The sequence below is a fragment of the Siphateles boraxobius genome, unplaced genomic scaffold (genome assembly GCF_051911475.1).
Source record: "Siphateles boraxobius isolate OS27281-9 unplaced genomic scaffold, OSU_SipBor_1 22, whole genome shotgun sequence".
Lineage (NCBI taxonomy): Eukaryota > Metazoa > Chordata > Actinopteri > Cypriniformes > Leuciscidae > Siphateles > Siphateles boraxobius.
Window position 1 is genome coordinate 40887471 of NW_027508833.1, and position 27530 is coordinate 40915000.

Sequence of the window (27530 nt, forward strand, 5' to 3'; positions counted from 1 at the left end):
ATCCTCTGCCGCCATCTACTGGTTATAGTGGCAATTTTGTGTCTTTATTTGTAAATAAAAGTATTAGTTTTCCTACATCTTGAAACTTTTGGTTTTACAAATGGGGACAATCTTTGAAGGATGAACAAATAAGGTTTTTGGTCATCACATTAAAAATAACATTAATTGGATATCATTTAGGAGCACTGGAAAGTCTTTGAAAAGTGCTTGAAATTAATGTATGTAATGTAATAACATTCTGACATTATAACACGCAACTGCAAATTTATATCTCGCAATTGTGCGTCTATATCTCACAATTCTAACTTTATAACACGCAAACACTTTATACACAAACACTTTATATACATCCTACTTCAATACAAAAAGTACTCATCATGAGATGAGTAATGAAATAACATTCTGACTGTCAACATTAAATCCATGGTGAATTTTGATGATTTGTGGCCATAAAGCCTTCTATAACGTTTGTTCATGGCACGATGTTTCTCCTGGTTTCCACATCAGCGCTGTTTGATCTGATATCTGTGGTTTACAACAGATAATTCTGCAGTGAATTTAAATGTTTCTCACTGTATGAATATGAACTCAGCCTGAGCCCTGCCATACCTTGAAAAATATTGATATTCGATATCATTTTCAAAAAAATGTGGGATAAAATTTACAGACACCAAAAACAAAAAAGTATTAAATAACCAATCAATTATTTAAATTTATTAAATTGACACTAAAACTAAACCTTTAAAGTCCCCCTGTTATTCAATCATTTTATCCTTTAAAACTTCTCAAAAATTACATATTTAATAGTTTTTCCTTTAAAAATATATTATTCGTGCCTCAAAATATCTTGAATGTAACTCGACACCCTTGCCTCATTTAGTATGCGCGGTTCTATGAATATGCAAATGAGCCCCGCCTCCACTCACTCACTCAGAGATCCACTCGTTGACGATCACACGTTGATCTGATTGGTTACAAGGTAGTTTGTGACGTCAGAAACACCAGCGATTTAAAAGCGTGTTTTTGAGACTGTCTTTGGTTCACTGCAGTTTTAAGGAGAAAATACTCAGCAATGCTGTCGACTTATGAATTTACACATGGTTTGTCTTAAAGCATATTAAAAACACCATATAGACATATAAACAACTTTAAAAGCTGGACTTTCACCACAGGGGAACTTTAAATTGCACACAAAGGCGTTTTTTATTTATTTATCAAGGCGTTTTTTATTTAGTTATGTTTCAACTCTAATTTGTAGTTGAAATATAATCATTTAAACGGTGGCAGTCATATAAGCTTTTTTGTGTCAGATTTATGAACATACATTACTTAAAACATTACTAGCAGGTGTAATCAATGTATTGATACTGCAGGAAATGAGTACTGAAAGCTTTTCAAATATTCAGATCGATATGCATGCATACATTTTTATTTTTGATTAACTTGAACAAAGAGAAAAAAAAAACATAACCAATCCAAACCAAACATAGGCTAGTGAAGGAGCAGTTAGACCAGTTATGTTAATCATCTGGGCTGGCGATGTGATGTAGAAAAACAACCAATAATCGACCAACAAAAAATATTGAAAAACATGCAATCACAATCTGCTGGGTCAGTATTAGCAGTCAGTCTGTTGGGTGAACAAAGAGAAGAAAACAGCGTGAAGATCAGAGAGCATTCCAGTCACAGGCTACATTTACAACAACACAGCCGAGCGAGCGTCCCGTGATGACATCAACACCGGCCTTGACCAGCACACACTCACACATCTGCTACGCTTCAGATGGATTACGCACATAATGATCCTGATTAGGCCCTAATTGCTAAATCTTTAGCCTGTTGAGTTTAAAGTGAGGTAAACTGCCCTTAATATCTGTGAAAACAGATCCCTGTCAAACAATGGGCTGAACTTTGAAATATGGGCTTGTTTAGACTCAGTTTAAGGTCTGAATCTCGCATGAGTAAATGCATTTTCATCGGGATGAAACCCGCTTCACCACAAGGTCCTGAGAGATACACTGCACATTTTCTGCTTTCAAACACTATTAATGAACCAATCACTAAGGCTGTGCAAAAATATTGATACAGCTAACCATCGCGATATTTTTTTTTTCACGATAGTGTATCGATATTTCAACCTCTAGTATCGATATTTAAAAAAAAAATATGCGAGTGTGTCTAAAAGAGCGCACAAACTCGGTCTCTCTCGCGCGCAGACACCCGTCTCTCTCGCGCGCAGACACCCGTCTCTCTCGCGCGCAGACACCCGTCTCTCTCGCGCGCAGACACCCGTCTCTCTCGCGCGCAGACACCCGTCTCTCTCGCGCGCAGACACCCGTCTCTCTCGCGCGCAGACACCCGTCTCTCTCGCGCGCAGACACCCGTCTCTCTCGCGCGCAGACACCCGTCTCTCTCGCGCGCAGACACCCGTCTCTCTCGCGCGCAGACACCCGTCTCTCTCGCGCGCAGACACCCGTCTCTCTCGCGCGCAGACACCCGTCTCTCTCGCGCGCAGACACCCGTCTCTCTCGCGCGCAGACACCCGTCTCTCTCGCGCGCAGACACCCGTCTCTCTCGCGCGCAGACACCCGTCTCTCTCGCGCGCAGACACCCGTCTCTCTCGCGCGCAGACACCCGTCTCTCTCGCGCGCAGACACCCGTCTCTCTCGCGCGCAGACACCCGTCTCTCTCGCGCGCAGACACCCGTCTCTCTCGCGCGCAGACACCCGTCTCTCTCGCGCGCAGACACCCGTCTCTCTCGCGCGCAGACACCCGTCTCTCTCGCGCGCAGACACCCGTCTCTCTCGCGCGCAGACACCCGTCTCTCTCGCGCGCAGACACCCGTCTCTCTCGCGCGCAGACACCCGTCTCTCTCGCGCGCAGACACCCGTCTCTCTCGCGCGCAGACACCGGTCTCTCTCGCGCGCAGACACCGGTCTCTCTCGCGCGCAGACACCGGTCTCTCTCGCGCGCAGACACCCGTCTCTCTCGCGCGCAGACACCGGTCTCTCTCGCGCGCAGACACCGGTCTCTCTCGTGCGCAGACACCGGTCTCTCTCGCGCGCAGACACCGGTCTCTCTCGCGTCCAGTTGTCTCACATATACGGCCAATGTCTCAAAATACTAAAATACTTAAAATACTTAAAATACTAAAATACTCGCAGACACCCGTCTCTCTCGCGCGCAGACACCGGTCTCTCTCGCGCGCAGACACCGGTCTCTCTCGTGCGCAGACACCGGTCTCTCTCGCGCGCAGACACCGGTCTCTCTCGCGTCCAGTTGTCTCACATATACTTTTTTTGTCTGCTGAGTTATCAATATAATGTGATGCACATACCTGAAAACCCCAGGTGGAGCTCTTTTTTTTTTACATTTTGGATTTTAAAAAAAATGCAATATGTATCGTATCGTGATATATCGTATCATGACCCATGTATCGTGATATGTATCGTATCGTGATATATCGTATCATGACCCATGTATCGTGATATGTATCGTATCGTGAGGCCCTTGCCAATACCCAGCCCTACCAATCACATTGCATTCAGGGTTTGTCCAGCATTGAAAATAAATGCAAATTAATTGCTAATGCAGTTATACTCATTTTGTGTTTTGCATCATGCAACTGGTGTACAATGCGAGCAATAATCCATAAAGCAGTGTGATTAATACTAGGGCTGAGCAGTGACACAAATTGCATGAATCATTTTGATTTTGATGAGCTTGTGATTTGATTCAATCCCATTTTAATTCAATTTGATTCAATATCGATTCATTCGGATATATATCAGGTACAAAACACATCCATTTTTAAACAACTAATTTGTATACAAACATTTAAATTGGGCACATAAGGCAGGTTTTATAATAATAATGTTATAATAATAACTTTTTAATTACATAATTATGTTTATACTCCAAATATTTAAAGTCGTCGTCATGAAATCAAAATTGGCCCCATTTACTTTCTAAACGCACATTACTAGTCTCGTGGTGAACAATTAATCTGTGCAAGTTAATACACAAAAAACTAATTTTTTGTCGTGGTAATATTTAATCACAATCTGAACATTTGCTTCCGCTTTGCAATGCCGTTTCTTCTGATGACGTCAGTTTAACGCTTGGGTTGAATATATATATATATATATATAGATATATATATATACATCTTTCAATTAGTTAATACTAACTAGTATTAAAGATGAAGAGATGATCAGTTCTACAACGATCTGTCACACACATTAAAGAGACACAAACAAACACACATTTATTGACTAAATTTTGTGCTGAAACAGATTCTGATGAAGACAGAATTTGTCAATAGTATCAAAGCACAAAGATTATTGTGATTATTGTGATTACTGTTATTATTGGATGGCAGGAGCTACAAATAATGTTCAGTGAAGTTTTGTTCACACATCAACTAAAAACTGCACAGACTAAAAGATTGATTAGGATCTTCCTCAACATGAGGTCGGATTTGGGTGAGACTTGCGTCATAATTCAAAAGTAATTGTTGATCAAATCAAACATCATCAAGTGATGTCACAGGAACACACACGTGAATGTCCTGAAAGGCCTGGCTCCTGTTTGGGAATATTGCAGTACACAAACAAAATATAAACATCAATACACTCATCCGCTGAAACACAGAATCCTGTTTCGTTAAAGCATTAGCTGAGTCGACACAGAACCGCTACAAAACACATTCATATTCCATAAACTCGAAAACCGAGGGAAACGTGTAGCCAGCGTTTCATCAGTCGCCATGAAAGGGAAGTTAAACTCGTCTTTTCTTCTCTATTGTGTCGTATATCCGAGTGAAATACTCCTGGATCAAGAACAGATGTGGGCGGGGCTTGATTGTGTCTGTGGGGAATTGATTGGATGGTTGTGGTTTGCTATTGGCTGATCTCATATGAGTGACAGGTTATAGCCCCGCCCACATCATCAGAGAAGAGATGCTGCAAGAGGAACTTATTCTGATTCAAGATCATTAACACTATAATGATGATCTGCACTGATATTTCATAAAAACGAAGACTTGACTTCATCGCGGTGATCTGAAATACAGAGGCTCATTAGAAGGTCATCAGAGAAAGATGGCCTACAGCTCGTCATTCCCAACATGACAAAACAGAAGGTCTGGAAACACAAGAGCGCTTTGGGAATCAGCCGCTATCAGCATAATTACCCGTCCTGACATTAATATGCACAATGTGCCAAACTCTGCACCTTTAGGTTCTGTAGACTTTATTATTCCCACACCGGGGAAATTCACTTATTACAGACGCTCCTCAAAAACAAAAAACAAAAACAAGTACGGAAAAAGTAAATACCCACCAAAAGAAAATAATAAATTATAAGCGGAACAACACCGGTTGGTTAAAGTCTTTAATCATGGACGGACCCATTTCCAAGCGTGTCACTTTCACAAACTATTAATAATCAGAAATGGCAGCAATTAACCTAATGAATGCCACCTGGCTAATGGAGCGCCGGCTCGTCATATGTTCTGATAATAATGAGCGCTCGAGATCTGCACGTCACATCCGTCAAGACGAACGCTCATTTCATTCACAATGACTTTAGAAAAGCATTTCATGTCAGAACTGTTATTAGCAGGAGTAAACTTAGTTCAAAACTGTGAGTGAACTTCATGACATCTGTGGATGTAAAGTGTGTGTCCGAGTGTGTGATAGTCGTGTCTTCCCTTGAGTCAATATTTATCACTAAAGCAAAAGCTTGTGTTCTTGCTCCACATATGCAAATTGTCCTAATTACACATGCAGATAAGTGCAAACGAACATCTGCCTCGCCTCCATCCACACGAAGAGAAACAGTCAACTATGATGAATGTGACGTACATCGACACACACACACATCTGCATCTGCTCGACGGGGAAACGGTCTGAAGGTCTTGAGTGAGGAGATAAACCTAAGATTACACACCGTTCAAATAAATATGAGTCAAATTAGAGTGAATTTGGACTGACAGTAGAGCGTCATATTATTAAAATTAAAGATATTTCACTGATCAAACCCAAAAATGGTTTGAATAAGACTTGCATGAGAGCATGTCTAGTGCATCTGCACCTCGTCTGATTACACACTTCTCATTTGTGATTTGATGGACTCAAAAGGCAAAGATCAGATCATTAAATTAATGAATCACTCAGTCACATTATCTGTGTCTGTTTTCTGGATTGTTTTATGATTAATACACATGTATAAGCAAAACGGTGGAAATCCAATGAATGCATAAAACGTTTATTTATTTATTTATTTTTAAATATAATAAGATTAAAATGTAAGTATCCTTTCATTTTTATGGCAAAGTTCTGCACAACAGACGTTTACTGTCCAAATTAAAACGCTGAAGAAAAACTGATATTACATTAATTGCATTGTTATTATCATAATTTTCAGAAGTGCATTCTACTGTACAGTAGTAATATATTTCTATCATCATTTCCAATGAAACCACACTTTAATTTGTGTGTTCTGCAGTGAAGAGTTTGAGTTAACAGTTAATGCATTAGGTATTATGAAGAAAGAATGAACAATACTGAAGAAAAATGCGATTCGCTGCATACGTTTAACTTGAGTTTAATGAATAGCCTAGATTTATGATCCATAATGAACCAACAGCCCGAGTTTATCGGTAACACTTTACAATAAGGTTCATTAGTTAACATTAGTTAATGTATTTACTAACGTGAATTAAGAATGAGCAATACATTAGTTACAGTATTAGTTAATCGTTGTTAATGAAAATACAGCTGTTCATTGTTTGTTCATGTTAGTTCACAGTGCATTAACTAATACATGTTGAAGAAGTAGTGATCATTCTTAGTTCATGTTAACTAACCTTATTGTAAAGCGTTACCGAGTTTATAAATACAGTAGAGGTAAACGCTGCGGTGCAGGGCACATTCACGAGAGTAATTCATGAAACGAACATGAGATGTTCTCCATCTAGCTCCTCGATAACACGATCCCAGCACTAATCATGATCATCCGTGAAAGCTGGCGCTCGGCAGCGCTTTCTGCGAGTTATTTTGGTCTGGCCTCGAAGAATCATCACTGCAGTTTCTCCAGAAATCTGTCAGCAAGGCCTCCTTTACCCATCATGCACTGCGAGGAAACCGATTACACCGGCCCGAAGCAACGCTACAAACGCTTGTGCCGCTCTGGGCAATTTGTTCCATTCCAGCACTGCAACTGATCCCAGTACACACACAACACACACACACACACACACACACACACACACACACACACACACACACACACACACACACACACACACACACACACACAACGCCACGAGGGTCTTGTGATTGAGTGTCCTGAGACTAAAGTGTAGATCACATGACCACACATACACCATATGGTGAAGGTACTGTATATTGCCACGGCCGATATTTTGCCATTTTTAAATTATCGCCATCGACCATTATCGATGCAGGATATAATGGCCACCATTACAGAACCGACTAATATATGTTCATTTTGAATGTTTATACCTGGTCTTAAGATGTGTTTTGGTCGATCAGGTGAGGGAGATATTCCCTTCACTGTAAGTTTGAAACGATTAAACACTTCTGAGAGAGAAGGCTGGTCTATGGCTGGGGAAATGTCTGGGTTTTTCAGATCTTTAAATCTTATTTTCAAATAAGCTCATGCAATTTACACATGACCGAGACCGGAGACAAGTGGAGGGATGTAACCGCATTAACACATCACTAGCGGCGGCACCTCACCATTCGATTCACATTCTTGATTTTCAATAAAATTTAGATTCTATATGATTGTAGTCTACTGGTTTGAGTTACTTTTCTTATGACTGCGGTAGACCGTTTAATAGGTCTAGAACGGAAAAAAATCTGAATTAAATGTGAAATTTGACATTTATTCAGTTTTCTTACCATTTTAGTCAACCCAATATTATAAAACAAATGTCCTTTAAGCTGATCATTACACACAGTCTTCTGTATTAAAGCAAGGCAGGCAATTTTATTTTATTTTTGATATTACAAATAGGAACAAAGAAGCGAATAAACAATAGGACAAATGCAATAGAAAAAAAATACAGTACTGTTTTCAGATACAGTAGCATAGGTTTATTTAACTGCCCTACTACCGAATAATCAAATATAAAAACAAAACACTGTATGTATAATCTTCAGTGTATGAATTGAATATAAATTGATTAATATTGAAGATAAAAAATTAGCCAATTTTTTTTATTAACATTACTGAAACTCATGGCAACAGTTTATGAGGCTACTGTCCCTTTAAGAATGAATGCACAGATCTAATATACTGTTACACGTCTGATTGTCTCCCATTAGTTTGTGTTGGTGTAGGAGATACCAGACTCCACAGCCCACACCATGTGCGCGGCTTATTGTGATTAACGTCAATAACTGTATAACTGTAAGTAGTTGAGTTAAAGAATGTCAAAATGCCCGTCTTGGCGAGTATCCTAGTAACAGGTTCTGAATTTCATTTTGGGAAAATAGGGGGGAAATCCCCCTTTAGGTTATTCTTATGGAGGGATTTTTTAATTCGAGGGGGGAGTTTTTTTAGACAATTTAAAAAAAAATAAGTTTATCTAAATATTTGCTCATTCATTGTATTTGTGTTTTTACAATGGGGTAATTTTTTTTTAGTTTACACAACAAAAGGAAGCTTGATTTCAATCTTTGAATTAAATTGAAAAAAGTAGCACAAATAAATACATGAAATAAAGAGGAAAGTTTAGGTCTAACACTAGTATTCAGAAATGCTAGAAACGGAAAAAATAACACGTAATAGTCTTTTAGTCCTGTATAATTTGAATATATAGGCTATTAATCCTGATTCCTTACAATTAATGCTATCTTTTGTTGTTTTATATACAATAATGTCAGACACATTTTAGGCTACTCTCACTTTAAGAGCTAGTTCACGGATCCACGTTCACATGTTGCGTGTAAAGCGCAGTCCGCGCCGCTTTCTCCTCTTTTAAAAAGGGCTCCTGTTGCTAAGCAATCATGAGCCGTATTCTCCATGACGACGAAGACGTTTCAGTAAAGGATGAACGCGCAAAACACGTAACGTGAACGGCCCATACTGTTTTTCTTATAGTGTCACATGCATTTTCTTTTTGTATTATTTTTTTAAGACATAACCGATTGTGTTTGAGAGGATACTCCCCAAGACCGAAATTTAGACAATGTTGTGTGCTTTTGACCGTTAAAGCGCTACAATTCGCGAAAATAACTCAGTTTTGTTACTCACGAGCTGTTTGTTAGGGTTAAAATCGCTTGAATGTTTAAATAGGTAAGACTTAAAAAGACGCACAAATTATAAACATTAGTGACGATGCAATGGCCCGATTGTGCAAGTGACACTTCCATCATATGTCCTGAAACGCGAGAGTCTAGAGTCGCCGCCTGCAGCCGCGCGATTGGCTCGCCTTGTGTAACACATTTTAACAGACAGAGAAGACGCGGCATTGGCAGAATCACTCACGCTGTTTGTGAAATTGCGTCTCGCAGAAAGTTTTAAAATGACTGATTTGATCTTATAATCTGTTAGGTTAAATTTGCTCATTGGCCTACATGCTAGATTGACTGAATGTTAGCGGGAATTTCCCGCATTATAAACGCAAGACCTGCGGGAGTGATTAAGATAATGCGCAATACCCGCAATCCCGCAGCGAAATTCAAGCCCTGTAGTAAACTTAGTCAGTTATGTCTTAAGTGAACGTAAACAGTCGAGAAGGAAAACGCACGTGTAACAGTAAATGTTAGAAGTTAAAGAAGTGTGACACTTTAGAAAATCAATTTTGAAACTTGTGAATGAATACAAATCGGTAAAAGATAGAATCGGATTCATATAGGACTCGATTTTTCCCTACCAATCACAATCGTCCGTTGCTGTGCCTTGCTCTCTGTACGCCGGTGATTCTGAGTTCGTGACACAAGTGATGGTAAAAACCCAGTCAGATTTAGCAGGCCTGATGAAATGAGGCTGGTAATGTCAGGCGCTGGATTAACAGGCATGTAATGGGAGGATAACGGGGCAGATGAGCGATAAATAATCAATGAGGAGCGTTTGTGTCCCAAGCCTTGCCATCACAAACACTGCGTTCTCAGCCAAGCCATCAGCATATCAATGGCACACGGCGGTTACAGCGAGATCGCGCTGGATAAACCCCACCATAACACACAAATTAACAAACGCTTGACATTTGCTCGACATCCATTATTCTGACACTTCTTCAGAATTTCAAAAGCCTGAGTGCATCCTTAATCAAAATTCATATTCCCCAAGCGAGCCACTGGCAACATATTGCAGCCCGCCTCGGCGCTGATGAAAACGGCACATTAGGGCCCGTTTCAGACGCATTAAGGGCCTTGGCACTGGAGATCTCGCGCTCGCACACGCCCAAACGGGGAGCATCTGCCCGGCTCCTCGTCTCACACACACATGCACACTGGGAGGAATGGCATTTTAAAGAGGGCTGATCATTACACCCAGATTCATTCATGGGGTTGTTCTCTCTCAGGGGAGGAGGGAACCGGACCAGCGCACTTCATTTCCAAGTCTAATGTTCAGGAGAGGGGAAGGCCCTGGATTAGCATGCGTGTGCATTGTGAGCCGGGCGAGTGACAGCACCGTGTCGGATCGGGGGTCCCGTCAGAACAGCCAGCGCTCGGGCCGAGAGAGCCAGCGTGACAGATGACCCAACATCTGTGTTCACGAGTCTCCATCCTCTCCACAGGACAACCACACGCTTTAAAGAACACCAATACTAATTATTTATATCCTTTTTATTACACATTTTAGAACATTAACTCTTTTTTTTAGATCATACGTTCAAATATTCTATGGAATACTAAAAATATGGTATCTAATGCTGCTCAGATATATTCACTTTAAACGAAACCAATAAAAATTGTTTCTTTTTTATTATTATTAATTTTAGAACATGATTAACTTTTTTTTAATCAAACTTACAAAAATTCTATGTGATACTAAGGATACGGTCTCTAATGCTGCTCAGATATTTGCACTTTAAACTAAACCAATAGAAATTATTTTATATTAAGCATTTTAGAACATCGATCAATCAAACTTTAATTTTAAAGCACTTTAAAACAACCGTGTCGTGGACCAAAGTGCTGTACAGAAAAATAAACAGGAAGCATAAAATACATACTTTATGTAACGAATTTAATACAGATAAAACAAATCAAGCGACATAAAACAGGGGGAAAAAATATATATATTCCATAAAAACAGTAAAATAAATAAACAAAATGCCAACGTCAGGTGTCAAAGGCCAAGGAGAAAAGGTGGGTTTTAAGAAGCGATTTAAAAACAGACAGTGAAGTTTGAAAACATGATTTTTTTTTATCATACTTACAAATATTCTATGACTGACACCGTATTCTGATGCATGTGTAACAGCAGTGAACTTAGTACAACTGTAAATTTACAATCATTTTTCCATCTTCTTTTCTTATTCTTTAAACATTAAACCAACCAGCCTTTATTTTAGCGGTAAACCACGGCTTTATTTTAGTTAGTAACCCTAACTTTAATTTTGATTAATTGGTCAGCGCTACTGCATTTGCGGTTTTGTTATAAATCCTCTTGTTAGTGCAACAGTTTCCTGCAAACACAGCAGAATCACAATCACTCGACAGTGAATCGTTCAGTGATTATGAGTTCACAAATGACTCCCTTACTGAATCGTGAATCAATTTCCACTTCCTTTGAAATGAACCAAGAAGTTTTACTGTAATGTATATAGAAGGATGATGATACATCAGTCTTACAATAATAATCTCTAAAACTCATCTTTGATCACCAAAATGACATTTATAAACATTTTACCTTGATAAAAATTCTTCATGCCTTAAAATATATTGAATGTAACTCGACACCCTTGCCTCATTTAGTATGCGTGGTTCTATTAATATGCAAATGAGCCCCGCCTCCACTCACTCACTCACTCAGAGATCCACTCGTTGACGATCACACGTTGATCTGATTGGTTACAAGGTAGTTTGTGACGTCAGAAACACCAGCAATTTCAAAGCGTGTTTTTGAGACTGTCTTTGGTTCACTGCAGTTTTAAGGAGAAAATAGGGCTGGGTATTGACACAAATTTCACAATTCGAATCGATTTCGATTCACAAGCTTGCAATTCGATTCGATTTAGATTACGATTCGATTCAATATTGATTATTTTGGATATCAGGTACAATACATGGCAAATTTTCTCAAGGAAAACAAATCTCTTAACCAATGCTGTAAACTATGGGAGTCAGTTGTATCATTAAAATTGTTTCATTAGCCTACTATAGCCTAATATTAAAGGTAAAGATTTACTGATTTGTATACAAACAATTACACTTTTATTTATTTTTCTAAAAATAAAGTTATATGAAATATAAATATTTAAATGGTGGCTGTCATAAAAACTTGCCAGATTTATTTCAAACATGCATTAAATATTGAAAAACATAAAATAATTATAAAATAACATAAAATGCATATGTAATATGGTGCATATATTTAGCAAAATGCTCCTCTCTAGAGTTAATTTTTCTAGCTGACTAACGAGTTCATGGTCACTGGATATGGTTTTTCTGAGGTAAATGTGACGTTACATGACATTGTTTACAAGCTGTTTCACTGACGTCTTTCCTCGGTTGAAACAATGATTGAGCGATTCCATGTGACAATAAGGATTTCGATAAGTTATACTCTATCTTTTAACACACTTTCAGATGCTCATTCATGTTTATTTCACGCTGTAACTGGTAATATTAAGGCGGAAGAGAAGATCATGTGTGCTAGGCGCTGCTGCTTCTCTTGAGCTGCGCCAGAGCGATCTCTCGCCACAGCGCCAAAACGGTATTTATGTTTTTGAATTTCGTAAGAAAATGGACGTAATTTGAAATCTGAGACTTTGTTTCATATCAATAGTAACAAAGCACAAAGATTATTGCGTTTATTGGATGGGATGCGCGCTACAATGTTCCATTCATTAATCAACTGAAAACAGGATGACTAATCGATTCTTGGGATTTAAGAATCGATATCGGTTCGTAAAAATGAGAATCGATTAAAATCGAGAAATCGATATTTTTTACCCAGCCCTAGGAGAAAATACTCAGCAATGCTGTCGACTTATGAATTTACACATGGTTTGTCTTAAAACATATTAAAAACACCACATACACACATGACAGCGTGTATAGGATGCATTGAGGAGGACAAACTACACTCAATGATCCGATACACTGGATTAGATTATGTGTAAAGAACAACTCTTTGTGACCTTATATAGTTCTCAATATAGTGCGTTTGTCTTAGACTTAATGAATTGTTAAATAGTATAAGTTTCATGATTTCAATTAATTAGACATGCTTTTTGATTACTAACATTTAATTTAACCATTACAATTGAGTATGGGAAATTTAAATTACAATTTTAAAAATTACAATTGGAAAGGAGGGAATTTGGGAAAAGATCAAATGGATTTCAATCAATTGTATATGCTTCTGTTGAAGACACTCGTTCGCATTATTTTAACTTATTTTTTAAATAATCATGTGTAACAGCAGAACTTGTGGTGAAAAACTACATTACCCATGATGCTGTGCAGAAAATTCCACCAATTAGAGTCACGGTGAGCAAATTGCGCCAAAAGAGCTCTTTAGCTCCGCCCACTCTCATGAATTGTTGTTCAATTGTATCCGGTTCGGTATTATCATAATTAATTAGACATGCTTTTTGATTACTTAAACTTAATTTAACTTTAAATCAGAATCCAGAAAAATTGAAATGGGAAAAGACAGAATTTGGGGAAAAAATAAAAAGTATTTGATAGGGCCCATAAAAGGACAGGGTGAGGTTATGTTTCCAGTGTTGAGGAGCTGATAAAGCATGCAGACGGGATGAGCTCAGGCCGGGACGGTGTTCCCAGCAGTGACAACACGGATGAAGAACATCAGAGGACAACACACACACACACACACACACACACACACACACACACTCCTCTAGTGTTTACCCAGGCCCGTGGCTCTCAGCGGGGGGGTATTGGCAGGCCTGAGTGCACGCTAAGAGATGATGGATGGCCTAGTCAATATGTTGTGTCTTAAGAGGCCGATTCCCTGCCAGTCCAATCACGAGGCCTCCAGAGCGCGCTCAGCTGATTGGACGAGCCGAAGCGTTCTGCAGGCTGTGACAACACTACGCCTGTCGAGCTTAGTGGAGGCTAATCGATCGTATATGCTTCTGTGGAAGACACTAGTTCGCATTATTTAAACTTATTTTAAAAATAATCGTGTTTAACAGCTGAATTTGTGGTGAAAAACTACATTACCCATGATGCTGTATAGAAAATACCACCAATTAGAGAGTCACACTGAGCAAATTGCGCCAAAAGAGCTCTTTAGCTCCGCCCACTCTCATGAATTGATGTTAAATTGTATACGCTCACTATTATCATAATTAATAAGACATGCTTTTAGATAACCAAATTTTAATTTAACCATTAAAATGGAGTATGGTGAATTGAAAACAGAAAAAAAAAAGAAACCAGAAAAATTACACTTGGAAAGGATGAATTTGGGAAAAAATAAGACTGATTTCAATCGATTGTATATTCTTCTGTTAAAGACACTCATTCAAATTATTTTTTAAATAATCATGTTAACAGCTGAATTTGTGGATAAAAACTACATTACCCATGATGCTGTGCAGAAAATTGTACAACACAAGTCTGTCATATAGCCTACATAAAATTACAATGAGAACATTACAATAATAGTGTGCTTGGGCGAGACTTTTGTTTTTGTAATCAGGCTCGCAAATTATATAAAAACTTATTACAGACAGTAATAAGTTAAACTATTTAGATTTATCGGCCAATATATCGGTTATCAGCTTTCAAATATAAAGAATTATCGGTATCGGCCTAAATGTTTGTATCGGTGCGTGCCTAAAGAGAAGTTTGTAATGTTGTGATTCGCTCTGTAGCCGCATGGTCTGATTCATAAATTCTAAACACATTATAAATGTTAGAAATGTATTGCTAAAACATATTACAAAGACTGAGAGCTGTGAAGTACTGAATTGGCTTTATGCACAGCTTCACTACTTCCTGAACTTCAGCCAGCCCTTTGTTTCCTGTCTGTCATTATTGGACAAACTGATTAATTCAGGTGTGCCTGGCCTCAGTAACAATAATCAGGCACACCTGGACTAATCAGTTTGTCCAATAATGACAGACAGGAAACAAAGGACTGGCTGAAGTTCAGGAAGTAGTGAAGCTGTGCATAAAGCCTATTGTGGAGTTAGACCGTTAAACAGTTTTTCACCATTGCTGTGTTCCGGATTTTTGGGGCGGGGCTAAAAAAACAAATTTTTCTGTGGTGTGACAAAGTCAGAACGCATACTTAATTTTAACTTTACCGGGACTTTAACAAAGGAGAAATGTGGCCGTTGTTTGAGTCGTGGAAGAAATAAAGGCAAGCGTTAGTCCTGCCTGGAAGACAAAACACACCGCGAGCGAGGCCATATATCAGGATATTCCAGGAGGACAATGGCATATAAAGCAGCACATCTGGGGCACGAGACTAATACACACGCCTCCTGTAAGTGCTGACGCCAATAACAGCGCAGTATTCCTGCGGGACACACTCGAGCTGTGATTACTGCACCAGGAAAACACCAAGATCTGCTTCATATGACTTTCTAAGTGACCTCTGAAGAATCTCAGGGCCTGACGGGATTACATGCGTTACATTCAATAAAGACGCGCTCTCAGTGTACACACACGGCTCGGCCTTCACACACACCATCAACAAATTCACCAGATTATTAGATATTAGATTGATGAAATGAGCTCAAATGTGTCAGGATTTTTCAGTCCCTGGATATTTGATCTAATAAAACATCACAGTAAAGAGGACATTATGTTTATTCTGAGTGAGCATATTCTTTAAATATAACATGTCGGAAAAATAAAGCATTTAAATATCACACACACACCATTTTTTAAATAAGCTTGTATTAGAATCACATTGACAATAATCACCATTAATCTCAGGATAAACACACTGATCAATCTTGCTTTTTGATCAATAACTGAACAATGAAGAAAGTCCGTTTGCAGTGTGTTTCTGGAGTGAGTGTGTGTGATGGAGAAAGCCCGTTTGCAGTGCGTTTCTGGAGTGAGTGTGTGTGATGGAGAAAGCCCGTTTGCAGTGTGTTTCTGGAGTGAGTGTGTGTGATGGAGAAAGCCCGTTTGCAGTGTGTTTCTGGAGTGAGTGTGTGTGATGGAGAAAGCCCGTTTGCAGTGTGTTTCTGCGTGAGTGTGTGTGATGGAGAAAGCCCGTTTGCAGTGTGTTTCTGGAGTGAGTGTGTGTGATGGAGAAAGCCCGTTTGCAGTGTGTTTCTGGAGTGAGTGTGTGTGATGGAGAAAGCCAGTTTGCAGTGTGTTTCTGGAGTGAGTGTGTGTGATGGAGAAAGCCCGTTTGCAGTGTGTTTCTGGAGTGAGTGTGTGTGATGGAGAAAGCCCGTTTGCAGTGTGTTTCTGCGTGAGTGTGTGTGATGGAGAAAGCCCGTTTGCAGTGTGTTTCTGGAGTGAGTGTGTGTGATGGAGAAAGCCCGTTTGCAGTGCGTTTCTGGAGTGAGTGTGTGTGATGGAGAAAGCCCGTTTGCAGTGTGTTTCTGGAGTGAGTGTGTGTGATGGAGAAAGCCCGTTTGCAGTGTGTTTCTGGAGTGAGTGTGTGTGATGGAGAAAGCCCGTTTGCAGTGTGTTTCTGCGTGAGTGTGTGTGATGGAGAAAGCCCGTTTGCAGTGTGTTTCTGGAGTGAGTGTGTGTGATGGAGAAAGCCCGTTTGCAGTGTGTTTCTGGAGTGAGTGTGTGTGATGGAGAAAGCCAGTTTGCAGTGTGTTTCTGGAGTGAGTGTGTGTGATGGAGAAAGCCCGTTTGCAGTGTGTTTCTGGAGTGAGTGTGTGTGATGGAGAAAGCCCGTTTGCAGTGTGTTTCTGCGTGAGTGTGTGTGATGGAGAAAGCCCGTTTGCAGTGTGTTTCTGGAGTGAGTGTGTGTGATGGAGAAAGCCCGTTTGCAGTGCGTTTCTGGAGTGAGTGTGTGTGATGGAGAAAGCCCGTTTGCAGTGTGTTTCTGGAGTGAGTGTGTGTGATGGAGAAAGCCCGTTTGCAGTGTGTTTCTGGAGTGAGTGTGTGTGATGGAGAAAGCCCGTTTGCAGTGTGTTTCTGCGTGAGTGTGTGTGATGGAGAAAGCCCGTTTGCAGTGTGTTTCTGGAGTGAGTGTGTGTGATGGAGAAAGCCCGTTTGCAGTGTGTTTCTGGAGTGAGTGTGTGTGATGGAGAAAGCCAGTTTGCAGTGTGTTTCTGGAGTGAGTGTGTGTGATGGAGAAAGCCCGTTTGCAGTGTGTTTCTGGAGTGAGTGTGTGTGATGGAGAAAGCCCGTTTGCAGTGTGTTTCTGCGTGAGTGTGTGTGATGGAGAAAGCCCGTTTGCAGTGTGTTTCTGGAGTGAGTGTGTGTGATGGAGAAAGCCCGTTTGCAGTGTGTTTCTGGAGTGAGTGTGTGTGATGGAGAAAGCCCGTTTGCAGTGTGTTTCTGGAGTGAGTGTGTGTGATGGAGAAAGCCCGTTTGCAGTGTGTTTCTGCGTGAGTGTGTGTGATGGAGAAAGCCCGTTTGCAGTGTGTTTCTGGAGTGAGTGTGTGTGATGGAGAAAGCCCGTTTGCAGTGTGTTTCTGGAGTGAGTGTGTGTGATGGAGAAAGCCCGTTTGCAGTGTGTTTCTGGAGTGAGTGTGTGTGATGGAGAAAGCCCGTTTGCAGTGTGTTTCTGGAGTGAGTGTGTGTGATGGAGAAAGCCCGTTTGCAGTGTGTTTCTGGAGTGAGTGTGTGTGATGGAGAAAGCCCGTTTGCAGTGTGTTTCTGGAGTGAGTGTGTGTGATGGAGAAAGCCCGTTTGCAGTGTGTTTCTGGAGTGAGTGTGTGTGATGGAGAAAGCCCGTTTGCAGTGTGTTTCTGGAGTGAGTGTGTGTGATGGAGAAAGCCCGTTTGCAGTGTGTTTCTGGAGTGAGTGTGTGTGATGGAGAAAGCCCGTTTGCAGTGTGTTTCTGGAGTGAGTGTGTGTGATGGAGAAAGCCCGTTTGCAGTGTGTTTCTGGAGTGAGTGTGTGTGATGGAGAAAGCCCGTTTGCAGTGTGTTTCTGCGTGAGTGTGTGTGATGGAGAAAGCCCGTTTGCAGTGTGTTTCTGGAGTGAGTGTGTGTGATGGAGAAAGCCCGTTTGCAGTGTGTTTCTGGAGTGAGTGTGTGTGATGGAGAAAGCCCGTTTGCAGTGTGTTTCTGCGTGAGTGTGTGTGATGGAGAAAGCCCGTTTGCAGTGTGTTTCTGGAGTGAGTGTGTGTGATGGAGAAAGCCCGTTTGCAGTGTGTTTCTGGAGTGAGTGTGTGTGATGGAGAAAGCCCGTTTGCAGTGTGTTTCTGGAGTGAGTGTGTGTGATGGAGAAAGCCCGTTTGCAGTGTGTTTCTGGAGAGAGTGTGTGTGATGGAGAAAGCCCGTTTGCAGTGTGTTTCTGGAGTGAGTGTGTGTGATGGAGAAAGCCCGTTTGCAGTGTGTTTCTGGAGTGAGTGTGTGTGATGGAGAAAGCCCGTTTGCAGTGTGTTTATGGAGTGAGTGTGTGTGATGGAAAAAGCTCGTTTGCAGTGTGTTTCTGGAGTGAGTGTGTGTGATGGAGAAAGCCCGTTTGCAGTGTGTTTCTGGAGTGAGTGTGTGTGATGGAGAAAGCCCGTTTGCAGTGTGTTTCTGGAGTGAGTGTGTGTGATGGAGAAAGCCCGTTTGCAGTGTGTTTCTGGAGTGAGTGTGTGTGATGGAAAAAGCTCGTTTGCAGTGTGTTTCTGGAGTGAGTGTGTGTGATGGAGAAAGCCCGTTTGCAGTGTGTTTCTGGAGTGAGTGTGTGTGATGGAGAAAGTCCGTTTGCAGTGTGTTTCTGGAGTGAGTGTGTGTGATGGAGAAAGTCCGTTTGCAGTGTGTTTCTGGAGTGAGTGTGTGTGATGGAGAAAGTCCGTTTGCAGTGTGTTTCTGTAGTGAGTGTGTGTGATGGAGAAAGCCCGTTTGCAGTGTGTTTCTGGAGTGAGTGTGTGTGATGGAGAAAGCCCGTTTGCAGTGTGTTTCTGGAGTGAGTGTGTGTGATGGAGAAAGCCCGTTTGCAGTGTGTTTCTGGAGTGAGTGTGTGTGATGGAGAAAGCCAGTTTGCAGTGTGTTTCTGGAGTGAGTGTGTGTGATGGAGAAAGCCCGTTTGCAGTGTGTTTCTGGAGTGAGTGTGTGTGATGGAGAAAGCCCGTTTGCAGTGTGTTTCTGCGTGAGTGTGTGTGATGGAGAAAGCCCGTTTGCAGTGTGTTTCTGGAGTGAGTGTGTGTGATGGAGAAAGCCCGTTTGCAGTGTGTTTCTGGAGTGAGTGTGTGTGATGGAGAAAGCCCGTTTGCAGTGTGTTTCTGGAGTGAGTGTGTGTGATTGAGAAAGCCCGTTTGCAGTGTGTTTCTGCGTGAGTGTGTGTGATGGAGAAAGCCCGTTTGCAGTGTGTTTCTGGAGTGAGTGTGTGTGATGGAGAAAGCCCGTTTGCAGTGTGTTTCTGGAGTGAGTGTGTGTGATGGAGAAAGCCCGTTTGCAGTGTGTTTCTGGAGTGAGTGTGTGTGATGGAGAAAGCCCGTTTGCAGTGTGTTTCTGGAGTGAGTGTGTGTGATGGAGAAAGCCCGTTTGCAGTGTGTTTCTGCGTGAGTGTGTGTGATGGAGAAAGCCCGTTTGCAGTGTGTTTCTGGAGTGAGTGTGTGTGATGGAGAAAGCCCGTTTGCAGTGTGTTTCTGGAGTGAGTGTGTGTGATGGAGAAAGCCCGTTTGCAGTGTGTTTCTGCGTGAGTGTGTGTGATGGAGAAAGCCCGTTTGCAGTGTGTTTCTGGAGTGAGTGTGTGTGATGGAGAAAGCCCGTTTGCAGTGTGTTTCTGGAGTGAGTGTGTGTGATGGAGAAAGCCAGTTTGCAGTGTGTTTCTGGAGTGAGTGTGTGTGATGGAGAAAGCCCGTTTGCAGTGTGTTTCTGGAGTGAGTGTGTGTGATGGAGAAAGCCCGTTTGCAGTGTGTTTCTGCGTGAGTGTGTGTGATGGAGAAAGCCCGTTTGCAGTGTGTTTCTGGAGTGAGTGTGTGTGATGGAGAAAGCCCGTTTGCAGTGTGTTTCTGGAGTGAGTGTGTGTGATGGAGAAAGCCCGTTTGCAGTGTGTTTCTGGAGTGAGTGTGTGTGATGGAGAAAGCCCGTTTGCAGTGTGTTTCTGCGTGAGTGTGTGTGATGGAGAAAGCCCGTTTGCAGTGTGTTTCTGGAGTGAGTGTGTGTGATGGAGAAAGCCCGTTTGCAGTGTGTTTCTGGAGTGAGTGTGTGTGATGGAGAAAGCCCGTTTGCAGTGTGTTTCTGGAGTGAGTGTGTGTGATGGAGAAAGCCCGTTTGCAGTGTGTTTCTGGAGTGAGTGTGTGTGATGGAGAAAGCCCGTTTGCAGTGTGTTTCTGCGTGAGTGTGTGTGATGGAGAAAGCCCGTTTGCAGTGTGTTTCTGGAGTGAGTGTGTGTGATGGAGAAAGCCCGTTTGCAGTGTGTTTCTGGAGTGAGTGTGTGTGATGGAGAAAGCCCGTTTGCAGTGTGTTTCTGCGTGAGTGTGTGTGATGGAGAAAGCCCGTTTGCAGTGTGTTTCTGGAGTGAGTGTGTGTGATGGAGAAAGCCCGTTTGCAGTGTGTTTCTGGAGTGAGTGTGTGTGATGGAGAAAGCCCGTTTGCAGTGTGTTTCTGGAGTGAGTGTGTGTGATGGAGAAAGCCCGTTTGCAGTGTGTTTCTGGAGTGAGTGTGTGTGATGGAGAAAGCCCGTTTGCAGTGTGTTTCTGGAGTGAGTGTGTGTGATGGAGAAAGTCCGTTTGCAGTGTGTTTCTGGAGTGAGTGTGTGTGATGGAGAAAGCCCGTTTGCAGTGTGTTTCTGGAGTGAGTGTGTGTGATGGAGAAAGTCCGTTTGCAGTGTGTTTCTGGAGTGAGTGTGTGTGATGGAGACAGCCCGTTTGCAGTGTGTTTCTGGAGTGAGTGTGTGTGATGGAGAAAGCCCGTTTGCAGTGTGTTTTTGGAGTGAGTGTGTGTGATGGAGTAAGCCCGTTTGCAGTGCGTTTCTGGAGTGAGTGTGTGTGATGGAGAAAGTCCGTTTGCAGTGTGTTTCTGGAGAGAGTGTGTGTGATGGAGAAAGCCCGTTTGCAGTGTGTTTCTGGAGTGAGTGTGTGTGATGGAGAAAGCCCGTTTGCAGTGTGTTTCTGGAGTGAGTGTGTGTGATGGAGAAAGCCCGTTTGCAGTGTGTTTCTGGAGTGAGTGTGTGTGATCGAGAAAGCCCGTTTGCAGTGTGTTTCTGGAGTGAGTGTGTGTGATGGAGAAAGCCCGTTTGCAGTGTGTTTCTGGAGTGAGTGTGTGTGATGGAGAAAGCCCGTTTGCAGTGTGTTTCTGGAGTGAGTGTGTTTCTGGAGTGAGTGTGTGTGATGGAGAAAGCCCGTTTGCAGTGTGTTTCTGGAGTGAGTGTGTGTGATGGAGAAAGCCAGTTTGCAGTGTGTTTTTGGAGTGAGTGTGTGTGATGGAGAAAGCCCGTTTGCAGTGTGTTTCTGGAGTGAGTGTGTGTGATGGAGAAAGCCAGTTTGCAGTGTGTTTTTGGAGTGAGTGTGTGTGATGGAGAAAGCCCGTTTGCAGTGTGTTTCTGGAGTGAGTGTGTGTGATGGAGAAAGTCCGTTTGCAGTGTGTTTCTGGAGTGAGTGTGTGTGATGGAGAAAGCCCGTTTGCAGTGTGTTTCTGGAGTGAGTGTGTGTGATCGAGAAAGCCCGTTTGCAGTGTGTTTCTGGAGTGAGTGTGTTTCTGGAGTGAGTGTGTGTGATGGAGAAAGCCCGTTTGCAGTGTGTTTCTGGAGTGAGTGTGTGTGATGGAGAAAGCCAGTTTGCAGTGTGTTTTTGGAGTGAGTGTGTGTGATGGAGAAAGCCCGTTTGCAGTGTGTTTCTGGAGTGAGTGTGTGTGATGGAGAAAGCCAGTTTGCAGTGTGTTTTTGGAGTGAGTGTGTGTGATGGAGAAAGCCCGTTTGCAGTGTGTTTCTGGAGTGAGTGTGTGTGATGGAGAAAGTCCGTTTGCAGTGTGTTTCTGGAGTGAGTGTGTGTGATGGAGAAAGTCCGTTTGCAGTGTGTTTCTGGAGTGAGTGTGTGTGATGGAGACAGCCCGTTTGCAGTGTGTTTCTGGAGTGAGTGTGTGTGATGGAGAAAGCCCGTTTGCAGTGTGTTTCTGGAGTGAGTGTGTGTGATGGAGAAAGCCCGTTTGCAGTGTGTTTCTGGAGTGAGTGTGTGTGATGGAGAAAGCCCGTTTGCAGTGTGTTTCTGGAGTGAGTGTGTGTGATGGAGAAAGCCAGTTTGCAGTGTGTTTTTGGAGTGAGTGTGTGTGATGGAGAAAGCCCGTTTGCAGTGTGTTTCTGGAGTGAGTGTGTGTGATGGAGAAAGCCAGTTTGCAGTGTGTTTTTGGAGTGAGTGTGTGTGATGGAGAAAGCCCGTTTGCAGTGTGTTTCTGGAGTGAGTGTGTGTGATGGAGAAAGTCCGTTTGCAGTGTGTTTCTGGAGTGAGTGTGTGTGATGGAGAAAGCCCGTTTGCAGTGTGTTTCTGGAGTGAGTGTGTGTGATGGAGAAAGTCCGTTTGCAGTGTGTTTCTGGAGTGAGTGTGTGTGATGGAGACAGCCCGTTTGCAGTGTGTTTCTGGAGTGAGTGTGTGTGATGGAGAAAGCCCGTTTGCAGTGTGTTTTTGGAGTGAGTGTGTGTGATGGAGTAAGCCCGTTTGCAGTGCGTTTCTGGAGTGAGTGTGTGTGATGGAGAAAGTCCGTTTGCAGTGTGTTTCTGGAGTGAGTGTGTGTGATGGAGTAAGCCCGTTTGCAGTGTGTTTCTGGAGTGAGTGTGTGTGATGGAGAAAGCCCGTTTGCAGTGTGTTTTTGGAGTGAGTGTGTGTGATGGAGTAAGCTCGTTTGCAGTGTGTTTCTGGAGTGAGTGTGTGTGATGGAGAAAGCCCGTTTGCAGTGTGTTTTTGGAGTGAGTGTGTGTGATGGAGAAAGCCCGTTTGCAGTGTGTTTTTGGAGTGAGTGTGTGTGATGGAGTAAGCCCGTTTGCAGTGCGTTTCTGGAGTGAGTGTGTGTGATGGAGAAAGCCCGTTTGCAGTGCGTTTCTGGAGTGAGTGTGTGTGATGGAGAAAGCCCGTTTGCAGTGTGTTTTTGGAGTGAGTGTGTGTGATGGAGTAAGCCCGTTTGCAGTGCGTTTTTGGAGTGAGTGTGTGTGATGGAGAAAGCCCGTTTGCAGTGTGTTTCTGGAGTGAGTGTGTGTGATGGAGAAAGCCCGTTTGCAGTGCGTTTCTGGAGTGAGTGTGTGTGATGGAGAAAGCCCGTTTGCAGTGCGTTTCTGGAGTGAGTGTGTGTGATGGAGAAAGCCAGTTTGCAGTGTGTTTCTGGAGTGAGTGTGTGTGATGGAGAAAGCCCGTTTGCAGTGTGTTTCTGGAGTGAGTGTGTGTGATGGAGAAAGCCTGTTTGCAGTGTGTTTCTGGAGTGAGTGTGTGTGATGGAGAAAGCCCGTTTGCAGTGCGTTTCTGGAGTGAGTGTGTGTGATGGAGAAAGTCCGTTTGCAGTGCGTTTCTGGAGTGAGTGTGTGTGATGGAGAAAGCCAGTTTGCAGTGTGTTTCTGGAGTGAGTGTGTGTGATGGAGAAAGCCCGTTTGCAGTGTGTTTCTGGAGTGAGTGTGTGTAATGGAGAAAGCCCGTTTGCAGTGCGTTTCTGGAGTGAGTGTGTGTAATGGAGAAAGCCCGTTTGCAGTGCGTTTCTGGAGTGAGTGTGTGTGATGGAGAAAGCCCGTTTGCAGTGTGTTTTTGGAGTGAGTGTGTGTGATGGAGAAAGTCCGTTTGCAGTGTGTTTCTGGAGTGAGTGTGTGTGATGGAGAAAGTCCGTTTGCAGTGTGTTTCTGGAGTGAGTGTGTGTGATGGAGAAAGTCCGTTTGCAGTGTGTTTCTGGAGTGAGTGTGTGTGATGGAGAAAGTCCGTTTGCAGTGTGTTTCTGGAGTGAGTGTGTGTGATGGAGAAAGTCCGTTTGCAGTGTGTTTCTGGAGTGAGTGTGTGTGATGGAGAAAGCCCGTTTGCAGTGTGTTTTTGGAGTGAGTGTGTGTGATGGAGAAAGCCCGTTTGCAGTGTGTTTCTGGAGTGAGTGTGTGTGATGGAGAAAGCCTGTTTGCAGTGTGTTTCTGGAGTGAGTGTGTGTGATGGAGAAAGTCCGTTTGCAGTGTGTTTCTGGAGTGAGTGTGTGTGATGGAGAAAGTCCGTTTGCAGTGTGTTTCTGGAGTGAGTGTGTGTGATGGAGAAAGTCCGTTTGCAGTGTGTTTCTGGAGTGAGTGTGTGTGATGGAGAAAGTCCGTTTGCAGTGTGTTTCTGGAGTGAGTGTGTGTGATGGAGAAAGCCCGTTTGCAGTGTGTTTCTGGAGTGAGTGTGTGTGATGGAGAAAGTCCGTTTGCAGTGTGTTTCTGGAGTGAGTGTGTGTGATGGAGAAAGCCCGTTTGCAGTGTGTGTCTGGAGTGAGTGTGTGTGATGGAGAAAGCCCGTTTGCAGTGTGTTTCTGGAGTGAGTGTGTGTGATGGAGAAAGTCCGTTTGCAGTGCGTTTCTGGAGTGAGTGTGTGTGATGGAGAAAGCCCGTTTGCAGTGTGTGTCTGGAGTGAGTGTGTGTGATGGAGAAAGCCCGTTTGCAGTGTGTGTCTGGAGTGAGTGTGTGTGATGGAGAAAGCCCGTTTGCAGTGTGTTTCTGGAGTGAGTGTGTGTGATGGAGAAAGTCCGTTTGCAGTGCGTTTCTGGAGTGAGTGTGTGTGATGGAGAAAGCCCGTTTGCAGTGTGTTTCTGGAGTGAGTGTGTGTGATGGAGAAAGCCCGTTTGCAGTGTGTTTTTGGAGTGAGTGTGTGTGATGGAGAAGTGTGTTTCTGCGTGAGTGTGTGTGATGCTCGGGTTCTTACTGTGTAAACTGGGTCTTGAGTGTGTTCATGCACTGTCGTGTGGGCCGCAGGTGCTCGATGAACCGGCCCAGACTCCTGTGTTCTGCCCTGCAGATCTTCATCTTACTCTCCTGCTGATCTGGAGACAGACAGAGAGAAAACACGCTTTACGGCGAGACTGATTTACTATTACACGGCTCTGTGGAATACTGATTCTGATTGGTCAGTCTCCTCTTCCAGCGGTGTATTATTCCCAGATAACAGCGTCTGAGAGCAGAAACACAGACTCATCCGGGTCGCTGGAGTCAGCAGCGCTGTACACTCGCTAGGAAAGTTTTTTCTGTGTGGAAGTTTTGCGTTTGGTGAGCTAATTAAAATATTAAAACTATGTCGAATCAATATTTTGTGTACAGTTGTGTAATTATGCCGTCCAGTATCATCGACTCGCTCTCTCGTTTCATACAAACACAGATACTGCCATTTTTTGGCAGATTTTACCACAAGATACAAACAGGTACGATTTTAAAACAGTTTAATCTGAAATCAATATCTCTAATCCCCATAATTATTTATGTGTTGAAATGCTGTAATAAGTGTTATGACTCAGGGCCGGCCCGAGGCATAAGCGAATTAAGCGGCTGCTTGGGGCCCCCAATCGAGTTTAAATTTTTTTTTTTTTTTTTAGATGACTTAAACAAGTGACATAAATGAATGAATGAATATGAATGAATAATTCAAGAAAAGAAAATTCTGATTTCATGATCAATATGCCTGCCAACAACTGCTGCTGTGTCTGCCAGCGTTTAAGTCATGCGCATAATCTAGACACCTCGCGAGTGCATAAACTGCGCATAGTCATGGTATCGGTTTAAGTTGGAGAAAATAGCCGCAGGGGAACTTAACCTTCTAGGTGTAAGGTTAGCAGTTTTAATAAATAATAAACATAGCAGTTTGAACTCTTCTCCACTTTATTATACCACACATCAGATCACTAACTCCAAAAACCCACGACACTCCAGTACCAAGTGCACACGACCCATTCCTATCTACGGCAAGCCCTGAGGGGAAAAATAGATTGCATACACACATACAACGAGCGCCAGTACATCATTACCGGTGTTATAGTAACAGACTTTGTTGGATTCTGTCATGTACAATCCAACAAAGTCTGTTACAATAATAATAATAATAATAAAAAAGATTTTGAGGACAGTTACACTGTATTGAGACAGTAGAGAAATAATAATAATATTTTTTACAGTTTTCAACAATAATTGTCATTGTTAAACCCTTGCTCTTATTATGTTTCTGATGTCTCACTTTTGTCATTATGTTTTGCAAATAATTTATTTTATATACGTTTTGAGACAGTTTGTTTTAAGAAGTTTCAAAGAGTTAGTAAAAGAGTAAAGTAAAAGTTTCAACTTTTTTATTTAAGTAGGAATCTATTTTTTTTTTTTTGTATTAATACATAACCTCACTGTATTCATTTATAATGTATCATTATTGCGTGACATTTGTGTCAATAATTGTCAAGCACAGGTGACTTCGCGCAGTGGGAGGGGCCCCAAATCAAGTTCTGCTTAAGGCCCCCAAAAGGCTCGGACCGGCTCTGTTATGACTGTAAACCGTATCTCTTAAATGTGGTCTAGTGTGATCTCGCCGCTGAAACTGCTCTCTCCGCGAAGCTTTGCGTTTAAAGATCTGATAAAATATTTCAACTCAGATCAATATTTCATGTGTAATTATTTACTGATGTGGCAAGTAGTCGTGTAATAAGCGGATAATGTACATCCAGCCGGCGTTATCTCAGAATAAACCCCCTTCAGGTGTGTGTGTGTGTGTGTGTGTGTGTGTGTGTGTGTTATCTCAGAATAAACCCCCTTCAGGTGTGTGTGTGTGTGTGTGTGTTATCTCAGAATAAACCCCCTTCAGGTGTGTGTGTGTGTGTGTGTGTGTTATCTCAGAATAAACCCCCTTCAGGTGTGTGTGTGTGTGTGTGTGTGTTATCTCAGAATAAACCCCCTTCAGGTGTGTGTGTGTGTGTGTGTTATCTCAGAATAAACCCCCTTCAGGTGTGTGTGTGTGTGTGTTATCTCAGAATAAACCCACTTCAGGTGTGTGTGTGTGTGTGTGTGTGTGTGTGTGTGTTATCTCAGAATAAACCCCCTTCAGGTGTGTGTGTGTGTGTGTGTGTGTGTGTTATCTCAGAATAAACCCCCTTCAGGTGTGTGTGTGTGTGTGTGTGTGTTATCTCAGAATAAACCCCCTTCAGGTGTGTGTGTGTGTGTGTGTGTGTTATCTCAGAATAAACCCCCTTCAGGTGTGTGTGTGTGTGTGTGTTATCTCAGAATAAACCCCCTTCAGGTGTGTGTGTGTGTGTGTTATCTCAGAATAAACCCCCTTCAGGTGTGTATGTGTGTGTGTGTTATCTC

At 42.4% G+C, this 27530-nt stretch overlaps 1 protein-coding gene across 2 annotated transcripts in view; it reads right to left on the bottom strand.

Moving 5' to 3' along the window:
* The window catches only part of cdin1 (CDAN1 interacting nuclease 1), a 122712-nt gene that overhangs the window by 93120 nt on the left and 2062 nt on the right, over positions 1–27530 (bottom strand). For both annotated transcript variants that reach the window (XM_077240171.1, XM_077240172.1), the window contains exon 2: positions 25117–25234. In XM_077240171.1, the coding sequence (XP_077096286.1) occupies positions 25117–25234 (118 nt within the window). The remainder of the gene's footprint in view (positions 1–25116; positions 25235–27530) is intronic.